Here is a 14,351-nt window from a genome sequence, read left to right on the forward strand (position 1 = left end):
ATAATAATAATAATAATAATAATAGTAATAATAATAACACTGTAATAATAATAATAATAATAACTATAAAGAATGAAAAAGAAATACAAAAATGAAAAAAAAAAAAGATCAAGAGTAAGAAACAATATTTGTATGTTGTGTAGTCAACAGTAAGAAAAACAATTGAAACCTGCAATTGTGTGTAAATGAGGCAGAAAGTCAGATCAGCAATCTGGGACTTGGTCACAATTTTTGTGATGCCATATGGCAGCAGGGTCTACCATTAGACAATACATTATGCTTCCAATATCTTCCCAGGCGGTAGTACCTCCCTGTTTGGTAGCTGCCTACTTTGGTTAACCAAAGTTGTTCAAGAGTAAAGGTCTGGCAAGTCCAGAACATAGCAATATTAACATGTGTTAAAGGGGATCACGTGCGCAGGTTTCTGATGCGTGGACGCACCAGTACGATATACCCACTGTAATGTACTGTAATGTATGTATTAATCTTTATGATTAGTCCCAGACACTCAGATCAGGCAGGTCTCCTGGGTCCTATACCACTAGCTTAATGAGCACCTATACCCAAGCCACCTAGTAAAGGGTAGTTAACCATAGAAAGATGAATGTATTAGCATGCATGTCAGTCTTTGTTTATCCTAGAGGGTGCCAATCTCTGCTAAAATGGCGCGCGCACGCACGCACGCACGCACAGGTTGTAAAAATACAATACATTGTAATAGTTTAAACAGTGTCTGATCCTCATAACCAATTTTTTTATTTGTGCAACAATGTTTCATATTTATTCTTACTAACAATTTGCTTCAGTACAATTATATAACAACTAAAGTTGCAATAGAACTCATTAGAAAATAAAAAAAATACCAGTTTTAAGTAAATTATTATTAAAATAATATATAAACATGATCACAAAATAGCTGTAAATATGATATTTTGATAATTATTGCAGCTCACAGTGCAATACCCACTCTCCTATCAACACTGTAACAGGATAGCTAAAGCATTCAATGAGCATATCTCCATGAATCAATTTACCTAAAACCAAATGACATATACAGGTGCTCCTCTACTTAAGAAAGTTCAACTTACAAACTTTCAGAGATACAAACATCACCACCGAGGGGGGTTACCTGCCAGAGCAGGTGTTTAATGTGGATGAGACTGGATTATTTTGAAGAAAATTCCAGATAGAACAAACAGGAGTAAAGTTGGACTTACAAACAAGCCTCAGGAACGTAACTAGTTCATAAGTAGTGAAGCACCTGTACTGTATCTGTTTAGTCAATGTTGTATTTTCCAAGTGAATAAAAGGTGAAATTACTGCATTTCACTGCCCTCTTCCTGAAAAAATATTTTTTCCCTATAACTTGATCACACACACTTAACTTTTTTTGTTTGCTTTACACCAACTATTAATGTGATCCTTTAGCTTTGCTACTCTAGTGAAAGACTTTTCACATCCCTGGCATTTATACTGGCTGATTTCATTAAGACAAAACTCTTTTCCACCCACTGTATCATTAAATCTATTTGTCATAATTTTGCCTTCATTTTCTGTTTTCTTTTTTCTAGTCCATATTTTTCTTTTCTTTTGCATTACACATTTGTTATTCACTGAACTGTAACTCCTATTACTAATATCAGCCTGGGACTTCATATGAGATATTTCTTCTGGGTGTAGCTGACTTATATGTTTATTTAACATGGACATATCAGACAACTTTATACCACAAAATGAGCACTTGCAATATTCTATCTCACTAAATGATATGTCTTCTGCCTCTACCTTAATTTCTAAAGGAGCACATGGATGCTGATATTGACTACTTGCTGTTACAGTTGTTTCCTTGATAAACTCACTCATTTTCATTTTGTTATCCAAATCATCATTTTCACTTCTATAGTTTGTCAATAACCTTTCTTCCTCTTCATCATAATCATTTCTGTGACTCATCTGCTTATGAAATGTAAGTGCTGAGGCCCTCCCAAATGCCTTTCCACACATGTCACAAATGTTCCCAATATTTTCTTCACAATGGTTTATATTTTTCTTGCTATCCTCTAATTCAAAGCATGTTTCTTTATATTCATTACATATACTTGGTTCACTTGATTTCCTAATTGTTTCAAAAGTTTTCTCACATATTTTCTTCCTATCAATCTTCACAAAACTTTCTTTTGGGATAGTTTCTTGTTCCTCATTTTGATTATTGTGGATTTCAGATTCTTCCTCATTTTGCTCTTCTTTACACCTTACAATAAGTACTGGTAGCTTGGTTGATTTTGCACGAGTTGAACATCTCCTACATATATTTAACCGTCCATCATTGTCGGTTACTGTAACATGACGAGCATGTTTTCCAATAGACCTATTACACATTTCACATTTCTGCAAAATTTTTGTGTTAGGAGTATAACTGTGAATTTTTGGAGAATAAGTAGAAATATCCTTTTTGTACTCTTTATCTTTTTCTTTTTTCAGTGCTCCAGTGCTCTTTTCAAAATGTTTATGCTCAACTGATACTGATACTCCATTTTCAATACTTATTACAATAGTATCATCAATCATCTGAGTTGTATTTTCAAGAGTTATTGATTCCTTATCTTGTAAGAGTATATTCTTTTGCTCCTTCACCACATGAGCCTTTCCTTTGTGATATTTTCTAATGTGATACTTTACTGCTGAAGACTGAGTAAAGGCTGCTGAGCAGCCACTACATCTAAAAGGTTTCTCTCCAGTGTGCATTTTCACATGGTCTTTCAAATGGGAAATTTGACGAAATGCATTTCCACAGTCATTACATTTATATGGCCTCTCATCAGTATGCATTCTCATGTGAGTCTTAAGATTGGAGCTTTGTCTGAAATATTTTTTACACACCATGCACTGGTACTGTTTAAAATCAGCTGGGATACTTGCATTTATAATTTTTGTTTTAGTCATATTTTCTGTACATTCTGAACTTAGTACATGAGAACCTTGGTAGTGCTTGAAGCGCTCATTAACAGAATTTAAAACGGATTCAATTACATTTTCTTTTATTTCTTCACTGCTGGAGACATGATCACTTTCACCCTCAAGTTTTATTGTTTCATTAACATCATGTCCTTCTTTCTTGAAATCATTTATATCTCTTCCATGTGATGTCTGTTTATGCACATTTAATGCTTTAACACCCTCAAATTGAAGACCACACAATTCACAAATACCCCAATTATCTACATGATGCAACCTATGCTTCTTGAAGGTACTTTTAGTCTTGAATACAGCATCACATCTGTCACATTTGTACTGTGCTTCATCTTCATGTGTTCTCATGTGCTGTTTTTTATAGCAAGAATCAAGAAATGTTTTATCACATATCTTGCAATAGAAATTTCTAATAGAAAACTTCTTTGCTATTTTCTTTTTCTTTACTTTTCCTTCAACATGTTGTGTCCTCTGGTGAGATTTTAATCTTGAAGACTGTTTAAATGTAGCATCACATATATTACACTTATATGGTTCCTCTCCTGTGTGTATCCTGACATGAGCTTTTAGATGGGCTAATTGCTTAAAACCTATTCCACAATAATCACAATAATAAGGCCTCTCACCTGTATGAGTGCGCATGTGAATAATATAATTTGAAGAAGTCTTACAATTCCGGCCACAGTGCTGACATTCATAAGACTTTGGAATACGAATCTTCTTATCCTTCATTTTCTTTTCTTTTTTTTGAATTTTGACAGATTTATTTGTGTGTAACTCTTCTTGCAAAATATTCTCTTCATCAACTACCACCTTTTCTTTTTTCTGTTTCTTAGCCTTACTATAAATTTCTTCCACAGGAAGTAACTCTCTTTCTGGATCAAAAGCAACTTCTGTGACTGCATCAATGTCATTATCCCAAACAAATAAATCACAATTATTATGTCCCTGTTCTTCATTTTCTTGCAGCACCACAGATTCTGACACCATGGCAATCTTAGAGGCTGGCATTGGAGGCAAAGCTATGAGAGTATAATCCTTTTCTGCTAAGGCTTTTGGAAGTACTATCAAGTAGCCTTGTCCATCTTCCCCCTGAGACTCTAACACAGTGCCTGTGGCAAGAGCATCTCGCACAATATCAGGGTGAGGAACACTCACCATTTCCTGTTCAACATCTGTCATGATACTTCTTGTTAAGTCACTTGGAGGTTCAGTAATAGTGGGAAAACATGAATCCATTACTTGAGTTTTCATGTTCTGACTGCAAGTAAATTCCTCAAATGATGCATTTGTACTTTTACTTCTTAAATTATTTTCTTTAATTGGTATACATCTATCTTTAACTTCTAATTCTTCTGATAAATAATTATTAGTATCAACATTCTTATCTACTGACCCATTACCAGAATTGTCAATGTTTTGCACTGGTTCCATTTTTTTAGGTACATACCTGTAAGTACCATTTGTGTTGTGTACTTTCTTGTGTAGCGATAGACTATTTAGACGTGAAAATATCTTTCCACATAAATAACAAGGATATGGTCCCCGAGGAAGATGGGTGCCCATATGAGCTCTTAGCGTTGTTTCTTCACGAAAGGCCACTCCACATTCTTCACACTGATATGGCCTCTCTCCAGTGTGTATCATCTGATGACGCTTTAGTCTAGGTGCAGTTATAAATTTGTCCCCACAATCAGTGCATTCATAAAATTTATCTTTATGTTTCTTTGTGTGGATTCTCAACTGCAATTTATCAGAAAATGCTGCATGACATATTTGACATTTGTGACCCTTCACTTCGGCATGTACTTTCATATGTGATTTTAAGGCAGACTTTGTGGTAAACGTCTCATCACACACCTCACACTCTAAAGGATTTTCACCAGTGTGTGTGCATATGTGTTCTATCAGGAGATGGGACTGATGAAAAGTCATGCCACAGTATAAACAAGTATGAGGTTTCTGTCCAGTATGCATCATCATATGATGTCTGAGATTAGAAGGTGTCTGTGAAGACATGCCACAAAGCTTGCACATATATTTCAAAGATTCCTTTTTTGCAGTATTAACCCTTGTCTCCTCTCTCTTATTTCTTCCCCGAAGGATTCCAGCTCCATTTTTGGTTTCAATTACTAGTCCTTTGTCATCAAATTCAACAAACTCATAATCACCTTCAAGGATATTACCATCTAGTTTTTGTGAAGTTTCACTGTTTTCTATCTTAATTATAACATCTCCAACTGAAGGTGTAAGTGATCCCCTGGCTGGAGAGATACGTGCACCATCTGCTAAATCTTTGTTTCTCTTGGGTTTTGAACTTATATTTAAATCTGGTATTGTATTCTGTAGAGTATCCTTACTTTCTAAATTTGATACCAATACTTGAGAAACTTTAGAATCCAGAGGACACTCCTGACTACCTTTCACTTTACCATTATCAATATTAAAAAATGGTATATCTCCCACTAATGTTTTTGCTATTGACTTGACAATCTCTTCTTCATTCTTCGTAAAACCTAAACTGACAGTTGATATATCAGAATCATATTCTTTATTTTCTGAAGTATTATCACTCATTTGTTCCATGACTACAATACCTGTACAAATTTTCACATTAAATAAATTCTAGTAATAATTTCTCGTTGATATATGCAGTAATACAAATGTATGTATTTTCACTTCTCTGGTGATGTTTTCTGATAAGAAGTTGGAATGTAGTAAGTTAAGGAGCATGACCAGTTGGGAAACCTTCATCTCTAATAATCAGTGGTGAAGTAGAGTTAACCTCAGGACATTTCCGCACCTGCAAGACAAATGATTGACATTAGTATATAGAGTATCAGTAAATTGCTTGAGTATCAAAATAAAAATAATCAAGGTAATGTAAGTACAGTATCTCTTCTGTATAAAGTGAACATTACTAACAAGCCATCATATCACATCAGCTGTGAGACATGTGCATACTATCTGTCCACTACAATATTTGTTGGTCATACTGTGATTTCCAGTTCTGGAACAACTTTTATACCCACCTATTGGAAGGAGGGAGGGTATCCAAGTTACCTGGTCCAGACTCCCATAAATGGTGGGACTGGTCCTGAAGTACCTTTTTTATGGCATAGCCAGTAATCAACCAGATATGGCAGTTTGTGTTGGACAACCCCCAATTATTCACATTCCCATTACACCACTGGTAAAAAAATAGGGAAATTTAGCAAAACATTCACCCTTTAGAGGCAGAAGGATTTATAGTAACTGTCTAACCAATCAGTACACTTCATACAAAAGCTATAGCTCTGACTCTTGTTCAGGACCAATTCCCTCATTTGTTTTAGTTCCTAGCTAATAAGCTAATAACCCCATGGAGGGCCCCACTGCTCAATGTATTTCTCAGCTCTTGTTTGTGATTGTTTCGTAACCATGACAACTGCATGGGTTCATGTGGTTGTTTCGGTTGTGGTGGTTGTGATAACTTATGCGGTTGCTCTGCAGTTGTGGTTGCAGTTGCGAAGCTTCACGACATCACTAGTGCGTAATGTGTCTCCATATGCCCTTGTTTATTCACTGATCAGTTGTCTAAGTGCAAAAGTAGCCAAATCGAGCCATCATGAATCAATTAATTTTAAAATATAAATTCTAAAGTAAAATGTTATAAGACAATGGTTTAGTAATGCTGTTAATGTGTGTGTTGTGTAAGTGTCTTGGCATGTCACCTTACCACCTGACTCGTCACCTCACCCTTCTCCTCGTTAGCGAAGCTTGGAGTTACATTGATTTATTACTGTATTACTTAACCTTTTTTAGTATTGTGTGTACATTTAAAGAAATAATTATGTTTGCACAGTAATTATAAATAGACCCAGAACAGAAAAATCCAGCGTTACCCAAGTGGTTGGTCTTCCCACCCACGCACCAACCATGTGAGGATGTGGCTAAACATGGTACAATCTTTCATAACGCTGGGAACCTTTGTCCTCAGGCCCAGAAGAGAAAGGTTTTGAGTGATTTTATCTTCATTTTCTCCGTTTCCGATAATTGCTTTATATCATTATTCATTTACAGGTAGTTCTGCTATAACGCGATAATTGTGTTCTTGTAAAATATCGTGTTATAGAAAATCGCGAAATAGAAATAACAGGGCTTATGGAGAAAATAGGGTTAGGTGCAGATTACTCGAAATCGAAAAAATTTAGTAGTTAGCCTAACACAAAGGATAGCACAGTCTAAATAAATGTTACATTCATATCTAATAACGAAATCATACAGTAAATTTAGCACTTTACCTTGAAAAAATATGAATGTAACTTGATGGGGGAGAAGGGTGATTTTGAGGTTGATAACATCGAGCTTCTCTTCAAGTGTTATATCCTTTCTTTTACGATAATCACCGGGAATTCTATCATCAGAACTCTTTTTGGAGATATTCTTCTTTACCATATTCACAGTTAATACCACAAAATTGGAGAAATAGTAAGCAAAAATCGCGTTATAACAAACAAGCGTTCGCGCTATACAAATATTGTTCCGAATTCATAAATCGCGTTAGAGCAAATTCGCATTATCAAAACACGCGTTATAGCAGAACTCACTGTATTTATCGTTTTTATACATTTAGTACATTCGCCGGAGGCTGAAGTAGGTTTTACTGTATCATGTGTCTGAGGTGTTTCCTTAGGTGTGAGCGTATTAATGGAATTAATCTCGATTTAGCGAACTAGTTCACTAAATCGAGCAAAAAATAATGGAAAAAATACCTTCCAGTAAATCGAGTTCTTTATATTGGAATCCATTAAATCGAGAGTATACTGCACCTGACTCACTTCAGTCACAAAAACTGAGCATAAATATTACTGCAATGTACAGTATTAATCTGTAGTGTACTCCACTGTATCACTTCAGAGTCACATTAACTGGAACAATCTACCAGAAAGTGTTGTGACGGCACTGAGTGTGAGCTCTTTCAAGACCAAACTTGACCAACACTGGAGCGGGTTCAGGTACATTCAGGAGCCGGTGCATGCCCAGTACTTGCCAACAGTGCGTAACAGAGATGTGACCAATCGCCCAAGCGGCTAACGAGCCGATCATTTGGTGAAGATAAAAGAAAGAGAAAAGTAACAGACACGTGACTGATCGCCCAAGCGGCTAACAGCCGATCAGTGGTGAAGAGGATAAATGTAAAAAAGTAAAAGATTACTATACAGTAATGTACAGTATTAACCTGTAGTGTTTACTTAACTGTAAGAAAATAAACAGGGATGACAGTGTAAGCACAATGATATCAGCCCACACGCACAGAACACATGTTTACGAAAATGACGTACTTTACAGTCACAAAAACACAGAAAATATCACTTCACAGTCACCATAATACAGTTCAGTCTAAATGTTAGTGCTGTCCTCTCACTATATAAGAAAAAGAAAAACACTGATGATAAGTACAGTGTACGATGCTGGCCAATAATCATGGAGGCATGCGCTGGTGGGTTTATGATCGACAAAGAATCAGGGGAGGGCTATAGTGCACGGGTTGGCTGTATGGTAGCATGTGGGTAGACTGACAAGTGAAGATAGAGATGTGTGGTGCATAGGGTTAAATAATGTTTCCATATAAAATGTCACTGACTTGACACAGAAAAGTATAATTTGCATTGCAGGAATCCTTGCAAGACAGCGATTAATTTGAGTGTAAAAAACCCATAGTTTGCACTAGAGAAAAAAATTCCAACCAATGGATATTGATAGTTATTTTATGGATATCATTAAAGTGAGTTGTTTTGATTGTATACAGTATAGTGAAATGGCGTTAATTTATTACCATCGCTAAAGTGGGATATCGCATCCTGGGATATAATATCTCAAGGTTTACCAGTAGAGGGATGCATCGTTTTGCGATCAGGATGTGATCCTGAAAAACAGATCACTAGGTGATTTGATCACCGAGTGAACAGAAATGAGAAATATCTTAAACAAGGGATAACGAAGAATAATATTCATGGGAATTGCACGTAATTGTGCAGCTGAGTCGCCGGCTGACAGACTCGCCATCTAATAGCAGTCAGAGTGGGTGAGGCTGAACTGTGAGATGTTAATGTTCAACTCATCATTTCGGGTAGATATACTGTATGTAATTTTCTTAATTTTCTTGTAATACAGTGACCCCTCATTTAACGAACGCCTCGGTTAACGAAATTTCGGTTAACGAACTGCCTTCCATAAGGATCTTCAATTCGGTTAACGAACAAAAATTCAGTTGATGAATTTCTTACGAACCGACCTCAACATGTTTTCGCTTGCACTGACTGGGCAACCAGCTTTAGTATCAGTCCGCCAATACAGTAATCGCTTTTAGGGCTTAAATTCCTTACTATTTTAGTAAATATCAAGAAGTTTATACTATTCAATAATTTTAAAAGTTTAATATTAACATTTTTAGTCATTTTAACAATTATTGAACATAATTGAAGGTAAAGAAACTAGTTTCTGGCGTGCCATCCAGCCTGTTAACACACCAGACAGGCGTTAGTCTCTCTCTGTTTTCACTGGAGGTAACATCTTGCTTGAGACTCTCAACTAAACGCTTTTTTTCTGTGTTTCCAAGCAAATTATTGGTCATTTTGAAATATATTTTACATATTGACAATATATAATGCAGTGCAGTGTTGATTTAAAGAAAATAATCTTGAAATACACCAAGAGAACTAAAATTTTATGGGTGAAATGGTGCCATGGGGTGACTTCTCTTCCACCCGAATGCCTTCTCTTCCTCCTTCTCCTCCACCCCCATTCTAATTCCCATCATCATCATCATCCAGGAGCCTTCTACATACACACCTCAAAGTAAGTGAACTTTTCTACCATTTTTGTTGAATTTAGGAAATTTTCGGTGAGCTGGAACCAATTACCCAAAAACCCATTGAAACAATGGTTTCGGTTAACGAACGACCTTCTGGAACGGATTGAGTTCGTTAACCGAGGGGTCACTGTACAGTAGGGTCGGGATATATCGAGAGATAGGGTCCAAGGATGTTCGTCACATACAGTAAAGCCTCCGATAACGACAGTTCGACCAACGACTATTCATATTTAAGATCCTAGTTAATTTAGGACCCAATTCAATTTACGTCATTGTTTTATTTATATTTACGACAAAAATATAATTAAAAAAAAATTACATTTTCATATAAATATTATAAAAAAAAACTGAAAAAAAAGAAAGAAGAGCGCCTTGCGCAAGAAGCTGCCAGGCTAATGAGTAGTAATGCGCATAACCAGTAAACAACAGTCGGAGCTTGGCGGTCCCTTTGTTTTCACGCATCTGAACAGGAACAAGAGAAAAACTTTCTCAGGTTTCTTACGACATTTTTGAGTCCCTATTCAACATGAGCAAGAGAGCAACTGATGGTAGTGTTGGTTCAAAAGCTAAAAGAAAGTGTATAAGCTTAGCCGAGAACTAGATGTGTTAAAACGATATGAAAAAGGTGAGAGGGGTGTGGATATTTCGCGTGCTTTGGGGATGGCGGAATCAACAGTGAAAATTATCAGTAAAAATTGGTTAAAAATTAAAGAAAGTGCTCTGTCTACAACTCCGTTAAGTGCAAATAAGGTTTGCTGTTAAAAACATTGGACAGTCATGGAAGGAAGTAACATGATAACATGAATGGTGTGTGGAGGAAATTGTGGCCGGAATGTGTAAAAACCTTTAAAGGTTTTGAGGAAACCATGACAAACATTCAAAGAAATATTGTTGAGCTTGCCAAGCACATTGTAGGATTTGAAGAAGTTGATGAAGAAAATGTTCAGGAGCTGTTAAACAGTTACGTAGAAGACCTAACCAACGAAGAACTTAAACAAATTGAACAGGAACAACACGACCGGACCACAAACACACAAACCGTACCTCATCTCACAAATGTATGACAAAGAGCTTGGCAGAAGCATTTGCTCACATGGAGCAAGGGATGAACATATTTTCTGAAGTGGATCCATTAACAGAACGAAGTATTAAAATAAACAGGGATGTGAAAAAAGCATATGACCTCTACATAAAGATGTATAATGAGAATAAGAAAGCAACTGCGCAAGGTTCTTTAGACAATTTTATTATTTGAAGGTCTAAACCATCTACTTCAGCTACACCATCAACATCAGCTACAGCTTCAGCATCAGCTACAAAATCAAATTCAGCAACTACAGGTTCAGTAACAGCTTCAGCAACAGCTATGACAACATTATGGAAAGCTACAGCTGATGACTTGGCAACTTCATGATCCGAGTAAAAACTCACACAACAACATTGGCTGTCCTTATGTTTTCAACTTTACCACCATTGGTGAGTAGAATTTTTGCTTTAAATTCAGAAGCATTAATTAAAACAAATATGAACAGTATTAAGTGTTGCTTTCATATTTTTATGTAGAGTAATGACGATATGTTTTCACATGTGTGCACTTACATACATTGGCATTGAGCAGTCTCACTTTTTTTCTTTACCATTAATGGGTAGCTACTTCTATTGTTCCATTTATTAACATTAAATAACATTACTTAAAACAACCATATTAAGCTTTTTACATTAATTTTACTACAGCTACAACCTGGGTCTTATTTTCTTCAGTTTTATATGTAGAACCAGTCAGTCACATGTGTAAACACTAACAACAATGCTGCCTCGTCTCCTCTTGTGTGTTTTAATATTCTACATATTATTAATGAATTGTATTGTTAATTTTGCACACATAAACATAAATTCAATCAAAAAGACCTTCAGTAATAAACAATAATGAATCTTTTGTACATAAGAGAAATGACGATGTTTCCACGATTGTGCACTTATAAATGTTGGCCTTCTGCCGTCTCACTTTTTTCTTTACCATTAGTGGTTATTTCTACTGTGTCATATTATGGAATAAATTATGTTTGTGTTTACCTTTACTTTAAATGTTCTCTTGTTCTAATTGGGTTTTGTTTTGTTCTGTTGCAGATGTATATGGATTTATGAGTTGAATAAAGCCTTGATTACTGAAGGTGTTTGATATCATACGACAATTTATTCAACTCATATTCTACTAGCAACATGGAACGCATACTCTGCCCCGACAAGCTTGATGTTGATCCAAATTCCCCAGCTGCTGAGAAGGAATACAAGCATTGGCGTAAAACTTTTAAAAACTTTATTGATGAGTGTGGAGACAGATCACCTGACAAACTACGATGTTTGACAAAATATGTGTCTGCTACTGTGTATGAATACTTTGCTGATGCTAAGGAGTTTGTAACCGCTATATAAGTGTTGGAAAAGGTGTATGTGAAAAAGAAAAATTAGCTAATCGCCAGACACCAGCATGCCACAAGACGTCAGCGTCCTTCTGAAACACTGGATGAATTTCTTCGCGACTTGCACAGACTCAGCATAGATTGTACTCTAAAAGCTGTCACAGCCAAAAAATATCGTGAAGAGTTAGTACGGGATGCCTTCATCAACGGACTGTCTTCTGCAAATATACGTCAACGTCTATTGGAAAATCAGGCTCTCACACTCTCTCAAGCCTTTGATCAAACTAGAGCCTTGGATCTTGCACAGCGTACTTCTGAAGCCTTCCAGCCACTAGGCCCTGTCATTGCAGCAGCTTCAGGATGTGTGGAGGAAACTGGTAAGTCACCACACACTAATCAACAAGATACACATCCAGTTGAGAACTCAACACTTGGTAGTATGACCACTAAGAAACGATGTTGGTTTTGTGGTGGCAGTTTTCATTTACGGGCGAGATGTCCAGCTAAAGATAGTGATTGCTCTTTATGTGGAAAAAGAGGGCACTGGGCAAAAGTCTGTCAGACTAAGGGTAAGAAACAGGTCACGGCATCAATTTCATCTCCTACTTTTTGTGCCATCTCAGTTGCTGCTCCTCATTGCCTGAATTGCTCTGCTACAAACTTAGAGGTAAATGGAAGATGAATCTCCGGCCTTATTGATTCGGCAAGTTCTGAGAGTTTACTTGACAAGAGAGTGGCCCATCGGCTTAAGCTTCACATCAAACCCGTTTCCCAAAGTATAACCCTGGCAATGTCTTCTTCAACGGCTTCTGTGATAGGTGAATGTACGGTGGATCTCTATGTGAATGACAGTCATTATCCAAATACACGACTGGGTGTCATTAAGAATCTTTGTGGTGATGTTATTCTCGGCATAGAATTCCAAAAACAACACTCCTCAGTTACCATCGAGTATGGAGGACCCAGACCTAAGCTCAAGATTTCCAACACTGGTAACAAGCTTGTATGTAGCCTGGCATCAGCAGGTATGTCAGAACCACTGTTATTTGCAAACATGCGAGGAGATGCAAATCCGATAGCCACCAAATCTAGGAAGTTTAGCCCTGATGACCAAAAGTTCATTACCAAAGAAATACAACGCTTACTGTCCGAAGGCATCATAGAATCAAGTACATCACCTTGGCGTGCACAGGTGGTGATTGCAAGAGATGATTCAGGCTGTCACAGAAAACGAATGTGCATCGACTACTCTTCTACGGTGAACATTTACACCAATCTCGACGTATATCCATTGCCAAACATTGAAACCATGGTCAACACTCTTGCTAAGTACCAAGTGTTCTCAACATTTGATCTAAAGAGCGCATGTCATCAACTACACATAAGCGAGTCTGATAAACCCTTTACAGCATTTGAAGCAAATGGCAGACTGTATCAATTCACACGTGTACCATTTGGTGTCACTAATGGTGTCGCCGTTTTTCAAAGAGCCATAGACAAGTTCGTGGAGGAGGAGAATCTATGTGACACATTTCCCTACCTTGACAATATTACCATAGGTGGTCGGGATCAGAAAGAACATGACGCAAATCTTGAGAAATTTCTTGCTGCTGCTGAGAAAAGGAAGCTGACATTCAATACATCCAAATCTACAATATCAGCAACATCAATCAATCTTCTGGGTTATCAACTTGGAAATGGTCAAATCTAACCAGATCCTGAAAGGCTAAAACCACTGCAAGAACTTCCACCACCTACAAACCGATCGGCTCTTCAACGTGTTCTTGGTATGTTTGCTTATTACGCTAAATGGATCCCGGAGTTTTCAAACAAGGCACGGCCTCTTTACAAGGCTAAATCTTTTCCTTTGGACCGTGAAGCACTCACAGCTTTTGATGACTTGAAGAAACTGCTTGGGGAAGCTGCCCTAAATAGCATTGACCATGCCATCCCATTTGTTGTGGAGTGTGATGTGTCGGATGTGGCCGTGTCTACTACTTTGAATCAAGCTGGTCGGCCAGTAGCCTTCATGTCTCGGATGTTATCTGGCAGTGAGATTCACTATCCTCCTGTTGAGAAGGAGGCGACTGCAATAATTAAAGAGG

General features: G+C 37.0%; 1 protein-coding gene across 3 annotated transcripts in view; it reads right to left on the minus strand.

Annotated features, from left to right (window-relative positions):
• Nucleotides 1–712: 712 nt before the first annotated feature.
• LOC121878759 (zinc finger protein 729-like) overlaps nucleotides 713–14,351 on the minus strand; it is a 34,804-nt gene continuing 21,165 nt past the window's right edge. For all 3 annotated transcript variants that reach the window (XM_042385327.1, XM_042385189.1, XM_042385256.1), the window contains exon 3: nucleotides 713–5,773. In XM_042385327.1, the coding sequence (XP_042241261.1) occupies nucleotides 1,381–5,556 (4,176 nt within the window). In that variant the 5' untranslated portion in view covers nucleotides 5,557–5,773 and the 3' untranslated portion in view covers nucleotides 713–1,380. The remainder of the gene's footprint in view (nucleotides 5,774–14,351) is intronic.

The sequence above is a fragment of the Homarus americanus genome, unplaced genomic scaffold (genome assembly GCF_018991925.1).
Source record: "Homarus americanus isolate GMGI-L3 unplaced genomic scaffold, GMGI_Hamer_2.0 scaffold51859, whole genome shotgun sequence".
NCBI lineage: Eukaryota > Metazoa > Arthropoda > Malacostraca > Decapoda > Nephropidae > Homarus > Homarus americanus.